Source organism: Heliangelus exortis, chromosome 2 (genome assembly GCF_036169615.1).
Source record: "Heliangelus exortis chromosome 2, bHelExo1.hap1, whole genome shotgun sequence".
Taxonomy (NCBI): domain Eukaryota; kingdom Metazoa; phylum Chordata; class Aves; order Apodiformes; family Trochilidae; genus Heliangelus; species Heliangelus exortis.
The window spans coordinates 89468591-89490819 of record NC_092423.1 but is presented as its reverse complement, the minus strand read 5'-3'; the positions used below and the strand labels follow the sequence as shown (position 1 = coordinate 89490819).

The 22229-nt window shown below is 36.2% G+C and overlaps 1 protein-coding gene across 5 annotated transcripts in view; it reads left to right on the top strand.

Annotated features, from left to right (window-relative positions):
• Positions 1-22020, top strand: part of ELP2 (elongator acetyltransferase complex subunit 2) — a 32777-nt gene extending 10757 nt beyond the window's left edge. For 2 of the 5 annotated variants that reach the window (XM_071736908.1, XM_071736912.1), the window contains 16 exons: positions 864-930; positions 1567-1701; positions 2724-2819; positions 4683-4783; positions 6753-6884; positions 7375-7524; positions 9762-9950; positions 12017-12086; positions 12675-12770; positions 12898-12955; positions 17045-17117; positions 17550-17745; positions 19287-19408; positions 19900-20042; positions 20558-20671; positions 21706-22020. In XM_071736908.1, coding sequence (XP_071593009.1) covers positions 864-930; positions 1567-1701; positions 2724-2819; positions 4683-4783; positions 6753-6884; positions 7375-7524; positions 9762-9950; positions 12017-12086; positions 12675-12770; positions 12898-12955; positions 17045-17117; positions 17550-17745; positions 19287-19408; positions 19900-20042; positions 20558-20671; positions 21706-21862 — 1899 coding nt within the window. In that variant the 3' untranslated portion in view covers positions 21863-22020. The remainder of the gene's footprint in view (positions 1-863; positions 931-1566; positions 1702-2723; positions 2820-4682; positions 4784-6752; positions 6885-7374; positions 7525-9761; positions 9951-12016; positions 12087-12674; positions 12771-12897; positions 12956-17044; positions 17118-17549; positions 17746-19286; positions 19409-19899; positions 20043-20557; positions 20672-21705) is intronic. The other 3 variants (XM_071736909.1, XM_071736911.1, XM_071736913.1) reach the window with 3 other exon arrangements.
• The last annotated feature ends 209 nt before the right edge of the window (positions 22021-22229 follow it).

The window sequence follows — 22229 nt, the reverse complement described above, 5'->3', positions numbered from 1 at the left end:
TATTTAAGACATTTTAAGGCAACTTGGATCAAAAAATGTCATGGAAGTACGGCTTTTTCTGGGCAAAGAAAAATATAAATGGTTTAAATGCTAATTAAATGATTAACACTTCTTTTCTGCTTGAATAACAACAAGATGGTTTTTTATATATATATATATATATATATATATGCTATGAATGAAAATATACCTCTAATGGAAGTTCTTACTAGGAAACCTGGACTGTGTTTGCTTTCCTGTGTTCTTGGGCCTGTGCTTGTGCAGAGATTGCCATCATCAGATAGTTCTTGTTGTATGCCTGCCTTAGACACTTAGACAATAAGCTTAAGAAACAGAGAATATTTCTGGCTCTGTAAGTAATTCTTAAGCACTGTATTACAAGCTAATGACTGAAATAATTTCAAAACATCTACTCTTCTTTTTGCACTTGGATTTACCTGTATTCATTTTCCACATCATCTGCAGTTGCATCTGCTTCACGCTTGTATTACAAATTATTTACCATGTCATGCCTGCATTATGTTATTCTTTGTGTACCACTATAAGCCTGATAAACTTCAAAAAAAAATTCATCTACATCATAGACTGTAGCCTGTTGCAGGTCAACACCTTACATTCTTATTCTTTTGTGCTCGTATGTAGGAAGAGCCATGATGTGACACAGTTGTTTACCCAATGGTGGCAAACCCAAAAAGGCCTGTTTAGGATCTATCAGCAAATTACATTCCTTAGTAGCAGCTTATTTTTCTGATTTTCAAATAGTGGAAGCTGTAAACATAAAAGACTTGAAAATCCAAACTAATTGCTTATAAGTGTGTGGTAATTAAGTGCATTTCTATGTTATAACAAGAACTTGTGTTCAGTTTCAGAAAACATTGATACTTCCTGGCCATGAAGATTGGATAAGAGGCGTTGAATGGGCAGTCTGTGGTCAGTATGAAAGATTAATGAAGTGGAATTCTGGTTTAATGTCTGTACTACTGTTTTATCTCTTCCACAAATGGTTTTGATTCACTGTAGCACCTATGCAGTTGTGCTTGCAAATTTTTTTATGAGCTGGTGATACAAATATTAAAAATTAATATAGAGCTTTGTGTGCTATTAAAACATAATTTTTGACCCTATAGTACAGTTACATTTTAATTATCAAAATTGCAACCACAGTAGGATTGATACAGAACACTCTTTTGTTTGCACCCCTCATTTTGTCTTGCTTGCTTCAGGTATGTTTACCTGACTGGTAACTAAGTGCAAACAGTAAGGACTTTTAGTAACTTGTCCATTTCAATATGCAAAGAGTGGAGGCCAGAGGTAGTAAGAAAGTTTATATACAGTATTAACTGTGTCTTTCATAAGAAGGAAAATGGCCATATCCTAAACTAGTGTAGAGTTTGAAATGGAAGAGGATGTTGATGTTAAAATAAAACAGCAGTATGTGGTACTGTGTACAATAGAAAAAGTAAGGATAATAAGATAGTATATATTTGGAAAAATGGTAGGTTAGTCATGGAAGTGGTTGCAATGAAAACATGATTCTAATTATTTTTTTCTTTTTAACCTAAATAGGTGAAGACCTTTTTTTAGCAAGCTGTGCTCAGGATTGTTTGATAAGAATTTGGAAAGTGTGTACAAAATCAAAGCAACTTCCAGAAATTGAGGATGATTCTATAAGACTAAAAGAGAATGTTTTTACTGTAAAAGGTAGGCAACAGCTGTAAAATTCTCTTGCACTTTTCACTTGTGTATCTATTGTTGGTTTCAGGGTGGCTAACAAGCTGGTTCTTAGATAATTTGTTTTCTTGCCTTAGAAGAATCTGAGAACAGTTTACAGAATTTCTGTTCATCTGTTGGAAAAAAGTGGGGTTATTGTTTTAAAGCCATGATTATGTAAACTTAATGATTTGTTACAAAAATGGTGAAGCGGGGAGCTTAATACCAGCATTCATTGTTACATGTATTTCAATTGCAGTAAATAGTCAGGAGATCTATTTGTCTGTGGGAGGTGAGCTGTTCTGCAGTTCTCCTCCAATTTAATAACATCCATTTAATAACATCCATTTGAATTCAATGCATTAGGAGGTGCTTTTATTTCTTAAATCTCAGAAAAATACTGGTGATAACAGATGAGTATGTGCAGGCTTACCTCTTGTTTATTTAATGTACTGTTTAGCACTGTAACATCAGAGGCTTGCAGTGCTGGCATTGTGGGTTCAATTATTAGTCAAGTCAGATAATAAAATGTAGTTTGTTTACTGCAAAAAGCATTCATGCTACTTGCTGCAAACCCTGATTAATTTTTGAAGTATCTTAATGCTTTTATTTAGTCATTTGAGATGTAAATATGCTTAAGCTAAGAATATGGGTAGTGGTAATGTCAAAGAGTTTATTTCAAAAACGTTTGAGAGTTCTTTAGGAATTCTGTGATACCACTCTGAGGCAAGAGGCTGACCTCTTAATGTCAGTCAGGGACTCAGGGCTTGTGGCAGAGTAGATTTTCAAGGAGCTGTTCAGTATTAATAGGCTGTTGAGATACTGGTAGATGATGAAAGCTAAAAGCAGGGTTTTTTTTTTTTTTTTTTTTTTTTTTTTTTTTTTTTTTTTTTGTTTGTTTGTTTGTTTGTTTTTTGTTGGTTTTTTTGTTTGTTTGTTTCACTGGAGTTATCAGAAATTACCTTGTCTTCCTTGGCTTTTAGAAGTATGCTTTTTTCTTTCATTTGTGGCAGATACTGATACAACATATGCAATTACTTTGGAGTCTGTGTTGGCTGGTCATGAAAACTGGGTATACGCAGTACACTGGCAACCTTCATTTTCCAAAGGTAAAAAGATACTAAACACTTGGCAACTATTTTAATTTTAATTTTATTTTTATTTTAATTTTAATACAATGGACAGTCACATGTCTTTTATTGAGTTCGCATGTTCACTTGTCACTATGGACTGTGAAAATGTTTAAATTCTGCAGGTGATGTTTTGTAAGTAAATGGGTGTTTTGACTGAATGTGCCACAATAACACATCTTATGGCACAGGGACTTTGTCATGTGTATTGTATGATCCTCTCTCTTATTTATGTTCTGTTTATGAATGAAATTAAATAATTGAGCTGTACTGGCTTTATTGATTTGCTGTTTGTGGAATAAGTTAGTTTAATTGATCAGTATGAATTAATAGTGTTAATATTTTTACCTCGATACATTTATTTGAAGGTTTGGAAGTTCAGCATTAACTCAAGAGTGATTGTTTCTTTCTCTTGGACTAGAAAGGAACAAAAAGCAATGTTCAGAAGATTAATCTTGAATCATCCGTGCATTAATATAACATGCTATGGATTCCTTGAGTATCAGTTTTCTCTAGTTAGCATGTACCGTTAAGGCATTAATAAGGAATCTGAAGGAAAAAAAAGTTATTTAAATGAGTTTAATTTTGCATCTTACTCTAGTCTTCATCTATTTTCTTAAATCCTCAAATTCGGACAGCCTTGTCAGGTACTCGTTTTCTGGTGCATGTCTGCCTGGATAGTACGAGAAGGACATTCTTGATTTGATGTGCTTGCACCATTGGAATGCCCTTCTGATTGGAGTATTGGCAAAGATAGAATTTTTCAGAGATATTTTAGGCTTATTTATGGCAGGTGACTTCACCAATGCAAAGCATAGCTTTTTTTCTGGTGTATATGCAACATATGAATAGTAGAGTGCAATTAGAATGTGAAAGACCCAGGACTTGCTTTAGAAGTTATTGACTTACTAATTTATTCTTTCACTTTTTAACATCCATAAGAGATTTTGCCTGTTAATGCAAGGTTTAGGCAAAATACAGTGATGTAAGTCTTGCAGTGTGATCTGAAAAACTGTCCTGCTAGACCATGAAGCTTTCCAGCTATCTTGAAGCCTGCTTCTGCGTGCATGTGGCTCCTGGTGCTCTGCAGCCTGCACCATTTTGGGTTCCCCAAAATAGATTTTCTTCTTCAGTGGGGGCAGGCTGTTCTGGGAAAGACATTCTCAGTGCAGAAGGTAGAAGGTTTGGTGTGACATAAGATACTGCCCCAAGAGGTGCCCACCAATGTCTCTGTTCTCAAAAAAGGTTCCCCAGCAGTTGCAGGGTTTCCCAACTGGGTAATGAACTGGTTTCTTCTTCCCTGTTCTGGCTGGGCTGTGCAGTTGTCTTGAGTATTTTACTGCATTTTGGGAGGCAGTCCTTACTGCTTTATGTATTATAAGATGCTACAGTCTCCTGAACTCTGTAGTGAATCTGACACATAGTTTGGAAAAACCACAGTGAATACTGGTGTAAAGATTATTTTTGTTTTAAACCGAAAATCTCACTGTAGATACTAATTTGAGGCATAGAACTGAGAACTGCTATGCAGTCTCTCTATGAAGCTAGGTATTGTCCTCTAAATTACATTTCTTTCAATTTCAATTTGTTGTGAATAAGCAGTAGAATATGGTTGTTGTCATGTACATGTTTTACATTTCCTTTAAGAGATTATGGCTTAAAAAATATCTTCTAATGGATGTCTAGTAAGAATGCAGAGCCTGTTAAGCCTGGCATTTAAGCACTGCATTGCACATCTCTGCTGAGCAATTTTCTTAGCATGTTTGCATTTCAGTATGACCAAATTCTTGTAGAAAGCATTCTCATAGAGTGTAGAGTAATTGTTTTCCTTTTATACTGTAGATGGCAGCATGCAACAACCAATGAGGATATTGTCTGCATCAATGGACAAAACTGTGATCATCTGGGAACCTGATAAGGAATCTGGAGTCTGGCTAGAACAGGCAAGTGCCTGTCTTTTTCATAATACATACTTGTGTTTCCAGCATTCTGTGTGTACTGGAGGGAACAAGAAACATAAAATGCTGTGAGAGAAGGGCAGAAGCTTTTTTTTTTTTTTTTTTTAGAAATACTCATTCTGATACTATGTTGCAAGTAAAACTATTTTTCAAAAAGGATGTGATACAGTATGATTTTTATTGCTTGTTTTCTTTCTGATTACCATACTGGGGAGCTTCTAAGGGAAGTTTGTGTTCACCTGGCATTTACAGTATAGCAAGCAAGGTGCAGCATACTAACACACAGTGTGTAGTTGTACTAAGAAGAGGAGAACATCATCCTCACTTATTGATAATTAATCCATGTGGGAATGTGCACCAAAATAGTTACTGCAGAGCAACTAACATGCAATTCACAAGCCTGGTTTTACTTGTAACTGATAACTTGTTCATGGGCTGTGTTACTAGGCTTTTCTTCCGTTTTAGCTGGGTACTCCGTTTTAGCTGGGTACTCCTGTGTAACTATAGTATTTTGAATGCTGTTCTGATGGGGATCATCCTAAATAAACTAGTGGTAGAACTGGATTTATATAGAGCTTTGGTAGATGTCTTTGTTTTCAGCTGACCTGCTTTTCCAAACTGCAGTAGTTCAGCTTAAATTTTTTGTGTTGTGTTATGCCAACCGCTGTGTATGGTCTTTCCCATCACAAAGAAAGTTCTAATCCTCTCTTGGGAGAAAAAAAGAATTACAGTTGGTGGATCTAATTTCTGCCCTGTTCCATTGAAAACTTCTTGTGCCTTTCTACTTGAAATAGGAATTAGTGAATGATAGGATGGTCACACAGAATGCCGTTTGTTGTCCCTTGCTGTAATGCTTAGTTGTGGCTAAATTTAAAAGCTTCTAAAAATGGGTTGAGCAGTAAAGTTTGCTAAAAGTTTTTAGTCTTTCTTTGTGCATTTCATTTGCTTTAGTTAGACCTCAAATGTGAAGCTTGTAATTCACATCAAATATTTTAACTGCAGCAATCCTTTTTGTGTTGAGGGAGGGAAACATGATCTGAAAGCCTGCAGGGAGGAAAGGTGCAAGAGGAAATATCCTGTTTTCTCTCTCTTCTGTTTTGGTATGGTGAATAGGAAGTCTTCACAAAATCATTTCCCTGCTCAGAGGTGAGACTAGGATTCTGCTTCTAGTGTAGTGTATCAAATTCACATCATATAAGCAGCAGTTTTTGGAATGAGTCCTAATAAAATGTCCATGCTGCCATTTAGCATGAGGTATGGATTGTGATCTTAAAGCAGCTGTATAATGTTAAGAGTTCAGCCTGAAAGTAATTGTGTCCTTATCTCTTGAGTAGCTTCAGTAATAGTTTAATGTAATTAAAACCTTGGAAGATCACTGGATGAACTATAAGGCATGTGTGTATGCACACATACACGCAGAGTAACAAGAGAGGCACAAAACAAAGCCCAAAATATGCTACAGAAGAATATAGAGCAAGTTGCAGAGATTCATGGAGAAAGAGGGAAGTGGAAATATGGTAGTGGATCTTGGAAATTAAGAAAGATTAAAAAAAAAGTAATGGGATATCACTGTTCCTTCAAACCTTCTTTCCATTTTGTGCGACAGAGCAACAGGAAAGGAACAGATGACAAAACACTGTTGCATCTGACAGAGTGATCTGAAACAGAAAAACTGGGTTCTTGTCTCATGTAGCACAGTGTTTTGTTTCCCCTGGTTGACTGAGCAAGGTCATGTCCTGAGATGATTTCTATGAAGAGAGATTTATTAAAGCAGCATGCAGCTTTCATTCTCATGATACTTTACTGCTTAAGTCAGCAATTAAAATAATAATTTTTTTTTTTTTGGTGTGTAATGTGAACTGTTGCTGATAGCTACTTTTTCATGTGATAAGGATGAATTTGTATGAGTGGGAGGCCATTCTCATGGATATTTCAATTCTAAACATAAATTCAGGTGCGAGTAGGTGAAGTGGGTGGCAATACCCTTGGATTTTTTGACTGCCATTTTAGTCCAGATGGTTCAATGATTGTTGCTCATGCTTTTCATGGAGCACTTCACCTTTGGAAACAGGCTACAGTTAGTAAGGTATGTTATTTTATTATTATTGTTACTATTAACACTCAAAAGACACTGTAATATTGTTAATATAAAGGTGTAACAGTACAATTTTAAATGAGTGATTGAAGAAATCCTCTGAATATAATCTGTCAAAATCTCAATTCTTCACAGAAGGGAGGTTGTAATCTTGCATGCTCTAAAATCTGTTGCTTCCTAGTGGGAACCAGAAAGTCACTGAAAGAGGCTGAATTTCTTTGTGGATGGGTTTTGTTCAGAAGTGACAACTGAAGCAGTAACAGAAGTCTCCTTCAGACAGGAGCAATAAATCAGAGACTCAGAGTCTCTGGCCCCTCTGAGTTATAATAATTTGCTGTTTGTTATTTAATTATAAATTTTGTTAATCTAGCTATTTTAATTATTTATTTTACTTAATCATGTTGTTGATACTTTTATTTTGGTTAGAATATGTCAGTCAGTCAATTGAAAACTTCTTCCTTCTTGGTGACTTTTTTGTTAGAAAGAATGGACTCCAGAAGTTGTTATTTCAGGACATTTTAACAGTGTAGAAGACGTTAAATGGGACCCAGAGGGAGAGTTTATCATCAGTGTTGGTTCTGATCAAACTACTAGACTCTTTGCTCCATGGAAAAGAAAACAAGAGACAGAGGTATGATCTTCAAACATTTTGTGAGGTTGGTAAAGAGGGCTTCTTTGTCCTGAGTTTGGAACAAGCAATCTGAATATAACTCATACCTTCTCCAAGCCTTGATCTGTTCAGAACTGTTTGTGTAAACGCTTGGTGTGGTCATTCAGTATGTGCTGTTTTCACTTTAAAAATAGTAGTGACAGAATTTTAGCAAGCACATGGTATGACTGCTGTTTAATCCTGAGTTCACCTCTACATTGCCTTCAATAAGTGTTCTCCCAGGGTCTTAAAAACCAGGCTGTGCAGTAATTCAGAAGGAGGAATACGCATCTGATTTTAGTAATCATCTGTTGGCCTTGTTTAACACTTGGCTAAGCACTGCTGCAGATTATCATAATGAAACTCAACTTGGGTTGTGTTTTTTTACACAAGCTTAATCTAAGCCAAGTTCTTGCTATAATTTTACACTGTTTTGTTTACAACCTTGACTGTTTTACTGGAACGACTGTCTGAACTTCTCTAAGTGCAGTTGATAGGAACTTTTCAGGAAGAATTATTCTTGAATAACTTTGTGTTCCAAAATAAGTTTTGGAATAAAATAAATCAAAATAAATTTTGATATGGGAAATCCTATTTAGGAATGCAAAAGTTCCTGTTTCTGGTTGCTCATGCATTTTTCTCCTCCACAAATACAGATTTTTCTGGCAGAGCAGTACTAATCCTCTATTTAGGACACTGGCAGAAACTAGACTGATTGAAGTCATGTAAGGCCCTGTGCAAGCTGTGCTATTAGTTTATTAGTTGTGGAAGGCAAAGAGCAGCTGTAATAACTGTCTCATCAAAGGACGGGATGTCTGAGTTTTGACAAACTTTGACATCAGTTACTTTTTTTGCCTTCTCCGAGGCCACGCAGTGCTACAGTGGTGGCAATTCCAGCTCAAGTCCTAAGCATTGTCTTGGGCATTGCCAGTTTCATTCCGTGCCTCTTCCCCTAATCTCCAGTCTGGAAGGTACAACAGCTGTGTGGAAAAAATAGTGGAATCATGGAATATGATGGAATATGGAATATTGCCTAGTTGTAAGGGACCCATCAGGATCATCAAGTCCAGCTTCTCTCCCTGTGTAGGGCATCTCCAGGATCACACCGTGTGCCTGAGCATGTCCTCAAAATGAATGTGATATATGCAGTTTACACTTAACATGCTTTTCCTTATGTTTGTATGATGTTAGAATGTAAACTTCGCCTTGGCTGGGATTTTCTAGCCATTGTAATACTGAAGTAGTCTAAATTAATTTGAATTATTAAATTCTAATTCTGCTATCTGTTAACTGAAAAGTGCACAATGTATTTTTCCAGTTGAAGCATCATGCGTGAGTAGTAGCAAATGACATTACAAAACTTTTAATGAAACTTTGTTTGCTAGAAAACTAAGGGCTTTTTTTGTCTGTGTTTTTGGTTTTTTTTTTTTTTTTTTTAGGATCATTTTTTTCATGTGTAGAAGAAGCTAGATTTTAGAAAAGCAATTTAAATAGTTCAGTACCTTTTTATGCTAATATTTATTTAGTGTGCCTATAAAACTACCTTGCCTATTTAATTCCTGATCAGCTGTTAATTCTGTTTTTCTTGGGTTAATACTTGAAGTGTGGATATGAATAATTTAGGAAACTGGGAAAAAATTATACTCCAAATGAAAATACTTCTGAAATTGTGAGGATTTTCCAGATGTTTTTTCTATAAGCTTTTTTTTTTTTTTAAATGGGCTCACTAAAGTCAGTTTTAAGAAAGGGATGAAGTAGGAACACGTAGTCTGCTGACAGCAGTGCTGCTGTGTTTTGTGAAAAACATTGAGGAAGCAAGGTAATTCTCACTACTTTATGTCTTTCAGAGCTACAGTTTTGAAAGCAGTAAGTAGCATACAATCCTCCTTTTGCTCAAGCAACTTATATCCTTCTGTCTAGCCTGACTAACTCATAATAGATGCAGTGTGCCTTTAGTAACAAAGGTAAGCAAATGCCTTCAACATATCTGCAGGGACACAAATTACTAGTTGCAGGAATTGTTTTATGGAAAAATAGGATTTTTAGGAAAAATAGGGAATGTGAGCATACAGCAGTTCTACGAATGTCAGCGGAAGGCTGCTAGTTAAGTTTTCTTGATGTTAGTGAAGTCAGGAAGTAAAGTACTAGTACATCAGTCAAAGTCTTGCTGCTTCTCTGGGTCAAAGAATGGTGTTTTAACCACATCTCTGTTTGTTTAGGTGACCTGGCATGAAATTGCAAGACCTCAAGTCCATGGCTATGACATGCGGTGTTTGGCCATGATCGGGCGGTTTCAGTTTGTGTCAGGAGCAGATGAAAAAGTGCTTCGCGTTTTTCGTGCTCCCAAGAATTTTATAGAAAATTTCAGTAACATCACTGGTATTCCAGTGGAGAAGCTGTGCTCCCATGTAAGTGTGCTAGAGCAATGCTGTAGGAAGGCAACTACCTTCCATGTTAATGAAATTAGTGCTTTAAAAAACATCAGATCTCGCTAAGCTCCATACAAATTGTTTTAATTGTTCTGAAAACCTTGCTTTTCCTTTCCCTTCTATTTGCTTCCATGCATATTGTTCATTCATATGTATTTTTAGGGTGTTGTCATATAAAACAGGTGGCATTTGAAGCTAAACAAGACCTAGTGTCTGAAGGTAGCAGAGTATGAATAAATTTTAAGAAAGTCAGACCAAGTAGACTACTGTACACACTTGGTGATTTGAAAGCAAACAATGAAGTCTTGGAACGTGCTTCTCCTTAATTTAAGGGTGTAGTAATCTTGTCTGACTGTAATTGTTGTGTGGTTACGTGGAGTTTTTTTTAATTGTATGCTTGGAAATAGCTTAAAGCTTCCAGCACTCTTGTTAGCTCTTACATATAAATATTTATAAATATGTACTTGCTCACGCTTTAGTTCCTCTTGGCATTGGAAATTTTGTTGAGGCCTTGACATTACAGTTTTTAATTGTTGGTAAGTATACTCTCCTACTCTGTGGAAAGATAAGACCACAGAGCTGCTCTCCTTTGTGTGATCCCCATTGGCTTTAAGATCTTTAATTCTGTTTGGTTTTTTTTTTCTTTCTGCGTTTTGTAGAGCAGACCTCATTCAGCAGACCTCTGTACAGTGCCTTGCATGCTTTTTGCTTCTCTGACTCAAAAGAGGTATTTTCTATGCAGCTTCTCAGAAATGGATTAGCCTTTCCACTTAATTTAGCAGTTGAAATATCTGGGAAATAAATCTGTTCAATTTTTGTAGCAAGAAAATTGTAGCTATTCAGTGTTTTAATTCCTCAAGACTTTGTAAGCATTTGCATTAATAACATCGTACAAATAACATTGTGTTGTTATAATGCTGGGAGATGTCATTATTTTACTTTTATGTAGACTTTCCTTATCAGCTCCTCCTCAGAGTGCTATTTTTTGATTCATGATATCACAAAGTGTTTCACATGAGCTTTGCTTAAAGAGGAAGGCTTTGAGTTCTTATGAAACAGCACCTCTTAAGTAGCTTTACTGAAATTGTTTTGTGTGAATGCTTTGTTTTCATTGAAGTGGGTAAACTTTTCCTTAATTTAGATCAAACGCCTCACCATAAAAAGTACTTAAAACTAAAAATGCCAGGTTTATGTTCAGAAAGGACTGAATAGGCCTATGTTCAATTCAAATCCGTGGGGTGGGGTGGGATTATCCTTCAGGTTGTAATGAAGAACCATTTTTGGTTTAGAGGCCTTAGACTGGTATGTGTGTCTCATATGTAAAAATACGAGCTCTAAAATAAATAACATGGTATTTTAAGCTGTCTTTAAGCTAAAGTTTTAAAGCAATTCTGCAAAAAGCCTTTCTTTGAACTTTTTCAGACACTGTAAGGAAGGGCTTTTAAAGCTATTTAATCTTTTTCATCTCTGCACAAATGACCCCAAGTTCACTTACCTTTCTAAAGTCTTGCTTTTTTCCTTGATATATTTATGGAAGTACTTTCTGTTTGGTTTAGCTTACCTCTCTGCTGCTTTCAGCAGCCACATACTCCCTCCACATCTTTGTGCTATTTACTGGATTGTGTTTCAAATTTTGGGCACAGGTGTTCATCCTCTGTCCCCTTTTCCAAACTGCTGCTTTTTTATTTCACATCAGAACAGACTATTTTCCAGTCCTGTTATGTTAAAAACTACAGTGCTCTCAGTTAATTGATTAATTATCATGTATAGACTAGAATCAATAAACTTGTGGAAGAAAAAATGTAGTTAAGGATGAAGATGCATGCTTTACAGCAGAACCCTCGAGGTGAGGCCTTAGAAAAGCCTGGCAGAGTCCTGGTCTTCATTTTGTTCAGGGTATGTTCTGGATTAATTGGGAGTTTTTTCAATGTGCTTCCTTGTCTTGAGAAAAGTCATTATCACAGGGATTCCTTGAACTCTGAACCTTCCTGCTTCATGACAACAATATTAGTAACCTTTTTTATTTTTTTATTTTTTTTATTCAGCAATCATCTGATATTCCGGAAGGTGCAACTGTGCCAGCTTTGGGATTATCCAATAAAGCTGTTTTTGAAGGTACAGCTAATCCAAAATAATAGTGATGGTGTTTTATATGGAGACTTTTTAATATGGTTGGCTTAGTGTAGTTCTTTTGTTTGTTCTGTCATTGTAAGCTTGACTGCAAGTTTAGAATCTAGAAATAAAATCATGCTAAATGTTTATTTCTTTGGTAGCACCTAAGTATGATGCTTAAAAAAAAAAAAAAAAAAAAAAAGTGAGAATCTTTCCTCCCTTTCTGTGCCTTTGGTTTCTACTCTAAGTGTCCCCTAGTGACTTGTGTAAGCCCAAAATTCTCTTTCCCACACCTCTGTATGAAGTAACCTGACTTGATCTGCACAGTCCTCCTGAAAGGTTCTCCTGTTGACTGATCTTTGTGACTTCGCCATGGATGCTGGGGCTTTTTGCTCTCCTGTGAACAGGCCTGGGAGTAGCCAGTGCAGGATTAAACTAGATTCTAAAAATATTATTCTAACTCTGAAAGCAGACAAACCTAATTTCAATTTCTTACATTGTAAAAGCAGTAAATGTTTTGTACTTGCATAATAAGTACTCATATTTTCCCTTTTGTTGAGTATGGCTAATGAAGGTCCCTACTTTGAATAGGAGATATGACTCTTCAGCCAGCTGAGGATGAAGAAACATTTAATACCATTTCAAACCAGTATCCTGAGATTTATTTTCAACCCTTGACCCTTACAGGTATGTGATTAATTTCTATTATATGAAGTATAGAATTAGGGTCACTAAATATAAACTTTAACTATTATTTAGATGATTTTGGATTATTTAGTACCATATTTGAGTATGTTGCAAAAATGCCTTTCAGAACCTCCCCCAGAGGATCACTTGCTGCAGAATACCTTGTGGCCTGAAATTCAGAAGTTGTAAGTTTTCTTTAATTTGCAAAATTTCCAGAAATCTAATGCTACATGTTAATGCAGTCTGGCCTTGTAACTTTTCCTATTTTACTGACTGTTTTGACTTTGTGAGCAGTGTATTGCTTGTAAAATAAATTGTACGTATGTAAAAATTAGGAAACAATGCAGAAAATCACAGTTAGGACTGATATGTCACAAAATTTTATGTGACTAGTTGTTTCTGTACTAGTGAGACATATTTGTTTAGCACAAAGCTATTCTTTTGGATTTGTAATTACCAGACTTAATTGTCCTCTTGGATGTTTGTCATATGAAGGCCTGTGTAAGGCACTGATCCCTGGTGGTTTTTTTTTCTTTGTTCAAGGAGAACAGTATGGTTTCCAGTCTATTATAGGAAACTGTCATGTTTTCATTGCCTTATCTTTGCCTCTTTCCATGCTGCAGCCTTTGTCTTCTCAACGCATCTGCTTAAACCTTGCCTGTTTAAAAGGCTTCTCTATGTAAGGAGTTTACTACTTTCTGTTTTGTGGTACAGACTTCCAAATCAAGTTTGTCTCTGGTATGGAAGTTAAGTCTGAGGTATGAAAGAAACTTCCCCCTAAAAGCTAGCAGTTTTAAGATGCAATAGATGGCAGCAGCAGCCAAAATAGGATGTGGCTAGTGGTACAGCAAAGTGATGAATGCTGAATAAGATGGTTACAAACCCAGTTGGGGTATTGAATGTTTGTAGAGGGGGTTGTGGACTGCAAAGGTAATTGGGTTATGTGGTTGCAACAATAATTGTTGTAAGGTTTCAGGGTTTTAGAATTCTTCAGCTATATTTTGTTTCTTCTTTTCTGAGATTGACAGCAATTTGCAAATGAAGGTTGTCACCTTCTTTGTTCTCTAAGGATCCCGGTAACATTAGGTTCCACTTCCTTATTCAAAGTTTTAGTATAAATGTTCAAAGTATAGCATGAAGAAATGGATCATCTCAAGCTTTTACAGGTTTATTTATCTGAAACTCCTGAAAGAGTGATCTCAGGTGGGAACAAGAAGGATGTTGAGGCTTTGCAGATGATTACAGCTGCCTTTATATAATAACAGTTTTGTGACTTCGGTTGAGGGAAACGGAAATAAAAAAATTTGGAAAAATGGTTTGCAGGTTGCTTTTCTTTGACCAAGTGGGAGGTTTTTTGAGAGTTCATCTTCACTTTCAATCGGGCAGTAAATCTTCTTTGTATGCTTTTAAGTTCTTTTACTGTGTTTATACTCAAAAGTACTTCTTAAGAGGGAAGCTGGTGGGTGTTTGACAACATCTGCACATTTTGTAATTTTCAACGGTTACATTAAATGCTTCTGCATTTGCTGTGGCTGCTAATGCACCCACTCACATAAGTAGTGTGATGAAGGATCTGTAAGTAGTGAAAAGGAGGCAAGGCTGAAATTTTTCTTCATTTGCCTTTGACATTTCTTAAAGTCTAGTGAGACATTAATCTTTGATATTCTGCTACAGGAAAACTGCTTATCTGCTTTTATATCTGGCATTCATTAAAATAACTGTTTTTTATGATAGCCCTCAGGTGACTTAGCTGAACAATTTTTCCTGTTTTTAGAGCAACTGCTAATGGCAAGGGTTTTTTTTTATGTAAGGGCAACAAGATGTAAAGCATTCATAGGGTTTCGGTTTTTTTTCCTCAGGATAATCTTGAAAGAAATAATATGGAATTGCATAATGTAGATTTCAAGTTGCCATAGCAGCAGAAAATAGTGTGAGGAACTGACTTGCTAAAAATAGATTGTTTGCCATTGACATTTGTGTCTTCTCAGCTTTAACTTGACACCATATTTTGAAGGGTTACTGTTAGGTTTTGAAAACTATTTGCTTGAGAAGTATGAAAAACTTACTGAATTTTTAACATAATCTAGTTACTTTGAAATAAAAATATGATAAGTCCTGTGACAGTATGCTAATCCTTATCGTCTTGCAGAATTACCGTAGGGAGTTTGTATGCAGCAGGCTGAGATTAAAGCCTAAGTGTTGACATAAATACATGTTTATATGTATGTATGCTTCATGTGATGCACTTTGAATTCTTAAGACATCTTTTTTTACGCAAGAAAAATACTATAATCATTTGTCTGGACACTGTGAAGGTCCAGTTAGTTTACCTGTGCATAAAAAAATCGCACATTGCCAAGGCAAAATTGCTTATTGATGAAAATGTATGTATTTTATGTATATGTATATTTTTATATATATATATATATGTATATATTTTATATGTGTATTTATAAATGGGTATTATATATGTATATATCTATATTCATTCATGCAGCTGCTGTTCTCCATTGTGAACTTTTTTTTTTGGTGTTGAGCTATGTAATGAAGGGATTGGATTGAGTGTATGGGGGTTGTGCTAGGGCTCCTGTATTTGCAAGACTCATGCACTCTTACAAACTGCATCTCTGATTGCCACAAACTAGTCTCCTGATTGGAGACAGCAATGGGTTACGTAAGCTGTTGGTCTGACCTATGATAGTCCTGTTCAGGTCACTTTGCAAAAGAAGGTATTTTAGGTTTTATTTTCATTTAAAGAGAGAGATTAAATTTTAATTCCTCCATTTAGCCAGAACAATTTTATACTTTTCATGAAATGAATACTTTTTAATTTTACGAACTTCACTTTCAGTGGTGTTCACTACAAAATACTCCCTAGAACTGTGCTTTAAAAGTAAGCCTTGTGATAAAACCCTTGCTGCTGGCAGAGCAAGGGAAAGACACGCAGTAATGCTTTCATTATTATAAAGTATAATCAGATTTGCAAATCAACATTCCAGTTAAGCACAGCCACCAGTCCCGTTCACTTGAAAGGCCCACGCACATTGACACTTCATTAAAATCCGTTGCATCCCCAGTCTTCAGAAATGTGGGAGTCTATGGGATATGCCTAGCAGTGAGTCTTCTGACCTCAGTTAAGCAGATAGATTTGTGATTTAAACATGTGGCTGTTTTGCCTGCAAGTGAAATCCCATGAACATCAATCCTGTATAAGAACTTCTTTGCAACACTGCTGATGGAAGGCATTTTTAAAGAGACCTGCCTGTCTCTTCAGAGCTAGGAATCAAAGGAAGCCACCCCACAACTGCTATTTAGAATAATCATAAAACCACAGGATGGTTTGAGTTGGAAGGGACTATGAAGGTCATCTAGTTCCAACTTCACTGTGTGGGCAGGGACACCTTCCATAGACCAGGTTAGCCAAAGCCCCAACCATCCTGGCCTTCAGCACTTTCAGTATGAGGCACAACTTCCACTGGATAGCATCTTTCAGCATCTCACCACCCTCACACTAAAGAATTTCTGCCTAATAACTATCCTGAACCTGTCCTCTTCCAGTCTGAAACCGTTACCCCTTATCCTATTGCTATGTTCCTTTGTAAAGTTCTTCCACAGCTTTCTTGTAGCCTGTATGTGTTTAGGATATTTCTGCTTATTAAAAGTCAGATATGTAAGTATGAATTCCAGCAGAACTGTGCAAAAAGTGATTAAAAACATTTCTTGAGGAAGCTGGAAGCTTTGGAGGTTTGTGGGGTTTTGTTTAGTTGGTTTTTTTTTCTTTTGTATTTTTTGTTTGTTTGTTTCCACAGTGGTGTTTTCTTTTTTTGACTAGATTCCTGTCCTTTATTTCAGAAATCTTTCAGGATTTCACATCCTTTGGTTGAGTATATGGGGTGTAATTCTTTGGTGCTCTTTAAATATGCAACTTCTGATTTTTACTGGTAATGTTAAAATTGCTTTTTGAGAAAACAGGAGTACACTATATGCTTCTTTAGTCTGCTTTGTTAATAGTGAGTGTAGCTTCTGCAGTGCTGGTGCTGTAGGAGAGATTGTTCTGTAGTTAGTTTGTAAATGTGGAAGGGTTTATTTACATGGATGTTTACATTGAAGCTGAACACAATTAGGAAATTATTTTGGATGTAATAGCAAAACAGTGGTGAAGCTCCTATCAGGTGCCTTTCATTTTTCCAAAGAGATTTAAAATAATATAAGAATCTTGCTACATACTGCAAAAATTACTGTGATGTGTAAATATCTTTTTACATTTATTTCAGATATGGACATGGGTATGAAATTTTTTGTGTTGCTTGCAATAATTCAAACACTCTGATTGCTTCAGCATGTAAGGTAAGAAAAGATTCTAGCACCATCTAGTGAGAAGTGCTACCAGCTTTCTAGGGCTGGCAGAGCAGGAGTCAGAATTCAGTTTGGGGTCAATTATGTGCTTTCAGTTAAATGTGATGGGCTTTGTATCAATGACAGTTGCCTTGCAAAGGTGAGAGTAAATGCATATAAGCTATTATTTGTAAATTATGTAGAATTAATCTTCAGATATTAGCAAGATGAATTCTAACAAATAGATATAAATAATTTTCTTACTGATATGTTGTTAGCATTAGCAGAAAGCAGTGAAAAGCTCTCAAAACTGTCAGTGGGAAAGCTGGTTCTAACTTGATTGCAAGCCTTAAAACAAGGCCCCTAACATCTTTGTATTTTGAAGCAAGTGAGTCTTATATTGGCTTTCATTAATTCTGGCTGATATTTTTTCTATCAATACAGGCTTCCAAAAAAGAACATGCAGCAATTATTTTGTGGAGCACAACTTCTTGGAAAAAGCTGCAGAGTCTGACATTTCACAATTTGACTGTTACTCAGCTGGTATTTTCTCCTAATGACAGATTTTTATTAGCGGTTTCTAGAGACAGAAATTGGTCACTTTGGAGGAAACAAGACTCATCAGAGTTAGGTAAGATAGGTGAACTGGATTTACATATTTGAAGACTTTCCTGTTTGTTCAGTATTTTTGGCTTCAAAATATTTGAAAGAGAATCAGTAAAATATTTTTGTGGACACTTTCTGTACAACTTTTAAGAATGAGTAGTATTGTAGACTTCTGTGTCTTTAAGAAGTGCAGCTAATTGTATTTAGGAAAGCTAGAATGGAAATTAAAATGCAGAAAAGGATGTAATCAGGCTTTAAATGCTGCTTGATTGATGGATTTTATGAAATCTGCTATTTTCCTTCCTGCCTTCTGTTTGTGGCCGTGTATCAGTTTTACTGAAATCAAGTATACATGCTGGGGTGTAATGCCTGAACTTCAAAGTGGCATTCTTTCAAGAAAAACCTTCATCTTTGTGTTCTGTGCAGGCAGGACTGGCAGGTTCATTGCTACTCCTGTGTCCTGCATAGAGCTGCCTTGTCCCTGTTGGCAGGATGTGCCACTTAGAAATTAATAGTGTCAGGAGTCTCAGTCTTTGGTGTGGCTTTCTCATAATCTTGCACAATTGATTAATTTGACTGGGACTGCCTGGAAAAAGAGCTGATAGTAAAGATTCAGTTGACTTTCTTAGTAAGAGCTTGAGCCTTGCAAAATCATGAGGAGATTGCTGTTCAACACTTCAATGGATTCTTAGAACAGATGCTTGTGCTAAAAACGATTGTCATTGCACTCTTGGCTTAATAGCACATAAACACTGCTGGGTTCTATAACGTTTTCCTAGAGACTTGGCAGTGAGTTTTGGCCCCTTCAGACAGTGTCTGATTGTGTGCTGGCTTGGGATTTCTGTTCTATTCAGACTTCTATTCTAAAGCCTGGCATATTATCCACAGTAGTTACACAATGTTCAGGGATGAGAAGTATGAATTCTCATAGGCAGTAGAGGAAATAATCTTTTCATCTGTTAATCAAAAACTTTTCTGTCTAGAAAGAACATCATTATCACTGTGAGCAAAACTGCTGGTATTGGCATCCCAAGAAGTGGTTATTTGAAGTGTACGCTCCAAAACGACAGCTTTTTCTACTTTTAAAAAAACACTCTAATTTATTGTTCTCCTGATGGGAGTTATTGCCTGATTGTATGCATATTAGAATGACAGCCTGTCTCTTTGGATTAATCTTTACAATAAAATCATGGGACTTTACTGGTAATTAGGAAGTATAATGATATTATTGGGGCTATGTGTACACATGGTACATGTTGCACTACAGTAAAACTTTTGAAGTTGCTGTGTCTATTTAAAGTTTTTTATAGAAAGAAGTAATGGTCTTCTACTTTGATTTTAATTAGTGCTTTAAGGGCTGACAGATACGGTCTTGAACAAGTGCTGATTATCAATGTGGTGGTTAGTGTTGGAAAAAAATATTTGTGGTGATAAGTATTTCCAGTCACTTTAAGGATGCGTGGAATAATGTCTGAGTACTTCTGCAGCTCTTAAATGGTATAAGTAAGAGTAACAATTGCTTTAAAAATGTAAAGTAGTTGAAGCAAGGGTTTTCCTTTATATGGTTTGTTCCAGCACCAGTTTTCAGTTGCTGTGCATACACAGACAAAACTACAGCTGTTCACAGTCGAATTATTTGGTCTTGTGATTGGACACCGGATAGCAAGTATTTTATTACTGGCAGTCGGGACAAAAAGGTAATTAATATAAAAGAAATTTTTTAAGTCCAGAATTGTTTTAAATGTGTTTTAGAATAGCAAATGCCATGTCCTAATGAGCCTGTATTCTGTAAATAAACAAAAAGCTTATTATGTGTTTTTTTACCACAGAAATCAGTGAGACTTTCATGTGCTAAATAAAGGGCTTGGATATGTATGTAGAAAGCTGTGGTCTGCCAGTTGGGCTTCCTCCCTTCTTTTTCATGCAGGGAGACTAACATATGTCACATTACTCTTAAGGATCTCTCAGTATTTCTTTAGCTTTCATAACAGTGTCTGTTTTTCTTGTCAATGTCTTCAATAAAATCAGACAGACTGTCTAGAATGTTGAATCTTTATAGATAGAAATTTTTTACTACTTGAGTGGTCATCCACCTTGTTCTGTGCCCTGAGTTATTCTGTATGTTTTTGTAAATACATTTACAAAAAGGTTAAAGTGAAAATTCTTACAATATTTTCTTTTTTTACAGGTCATTATCTGGGGCCAGTGCAATTTATCTGTGACTACTGAAGGGAATATGTTGGATTCAATCAAGCCTTGTTCAGCAGTACTGGATGCTGGAGATTCTGTTACTGCTGTTAGTATCAGCCGTGTACTTACACCTGATGGAAGGTATTCCTGTTCTCCTCTAATGTCATATGCTGAATAATTTGAAATAAGTGTTTTTCCCCCTTCAGTCGTTTTTCCTGACTAAATTAAAATCTGCCTGTCAAATACTTTTATCATTCTTTCAACTGAAATAACATTCCTTTATTTCCTAGCTTTCTTCTCAGGTGTATAGTGATGCCTTCAACTGTAACAAGGGAAAAACAAACAAACAAACAAAACAGAGGAGAAGGGAATTAAGGCATCTGCAACATGTTCGTTCTTCCCACATTATTGACTGGTCTAATGCTGTTATAACTTCTTTATTTTTTTCCCATAAAAATACCTTTTGCATGTTTCTGCTCATTCTTTTAATGAAGAAACTTTAAATTACATGTATTTGTTCCTGAAGAAGAAAATACTGATTTGAAGGACACGGTGTAACAGTGTTTGGTAGTTCTTTCTAGCTGGCTTTAGAGCCAGCTTAGCTGAGCTGCCTACTGGAATCTCTTTCAGAACTATTGCATTTGTTCTCTTGCTAGGTATATTGTTGCAGTAGGCTTAGAAAATGGGAAGATCATCTTGTACACATGGAAGCAGAGTGGGGAAGTGCCAGCACTAGCTGATTGGACCATGGTTGTTGAGATAGATAACAGGTATGTCTTTGAAAATAAGTTAGGAGCAAGGAGATTCTATTCTTGAGACTACTAGACTACTTGAGACTTAGAACATAAGAAGTTATGTTCTTATAATGTAAAAGGAGACAAAACTGGTTTAATTGTATAGAAAAAATTGTTACACCTTTAGGAAAATGCTGATCCCTGAAAGTCTAAAGGTATCATTAAGCAAATAAAAATATTTAGAAAAACTACTTTTTAGATTTGTTAAACCCCCCCCCCAAAATGCTAATGAAAACCAAGGGGCAAGTTTTAAACCCCAAAATACTTTATACTATGCAAATACTTGGAGAAATATCAACTTATGGGTCCCTCTTAAAAAAGAAAAGAAAAAAGAAAAAAAGAGGCCAAAACAAACAACCCCTTCAAAACTCCCCCAAACTTTATTACCTTTACCCATGAAATAAACTGATAGAAAACAGTGAAGACGGGGGAAAACCATCGCTGTTTTTAATATATCAGGAAAACATTTTGGAGTGAGTAACAGCAAGTTTTCAAGATCAGCTTCCAGGCAAAACCAAAGGAATGACAAGCTGTCTGTGGTGCTGCTGCAGTGACAGAGAAGCTCTCTGTACAGAGAATTTGAATATTTTGCTTGGAGCACTGCCCTTCTTTTTCACATATTGGCATTAGTAGTACTAGAGAGGAATGTTGATGGTGACTTTAACATGTGTGTGCTTGAAGTGCATTGGAAAGTGACACCAGATAACAGGAAACTGCAGGCTAAAAGCCAGAAAACTGTCACATTTGAGAGTAACTGAGATGCTAGATCTACAGCATAATGTGGTAAAACTTGAAATCAATAGCTGTTTAAATTACTGATGAGTGAGAGGACAAAGTGTAATTAGTATTAAATGGTTCTACTTATTTTAAGAACGGTACCTGCTGGTTGTGTCAAGTCAGTTTTTCCTCAGTTGGTAGGAGTACTAATTATATAAATGTTGATGCTTACACTCCCATGCCCAGCTGTGTTTGACATTTTGCAGTTACATATGGATTTCTTTTTGTTGCAGCCAAAGTCATGCTCTTGCTGTGAAACGCTTGTGCTGGAGACATCACGCGGGCAGGGCTGGACAGAATGATCAGAACAGTAGCGAGTGGCTGCAGCTTGCAAGTTGTGGAGCTGATCACTGTGTTAAGATATTCAATGTCAACAGATTTGCTCTTTAGCAGAGGCAGCAGGCTTGTTCATGCAAAACAGATTCACAACCTGTTATTTCAGCTTTTAGACATTTTGATTGTCGAATTTTCTGCGTTCTGCTGTGGAATACAAAGCGTCTGACATGTAATTTATTAAAGCAACTTTTGTGGTACCTTAAAATGTCAAACATTTTTGTAATTCTGCAGTTCCAGGAATATAAAGTATTTTATATGTATTGGTTGGTGTATATCCTGGAACTAAGGGATGGGAGGTGGAGTGGGTCATAAGAGGATAGTGAAACAGCCTTGTTCACTGCATCTCCAAGGGTAGGTGGGAAGCTGCCAGGCCTTGGGTTCTTCTGTGCTTGGGATTGCGAGTGGAGTCCTGAATTGTTTG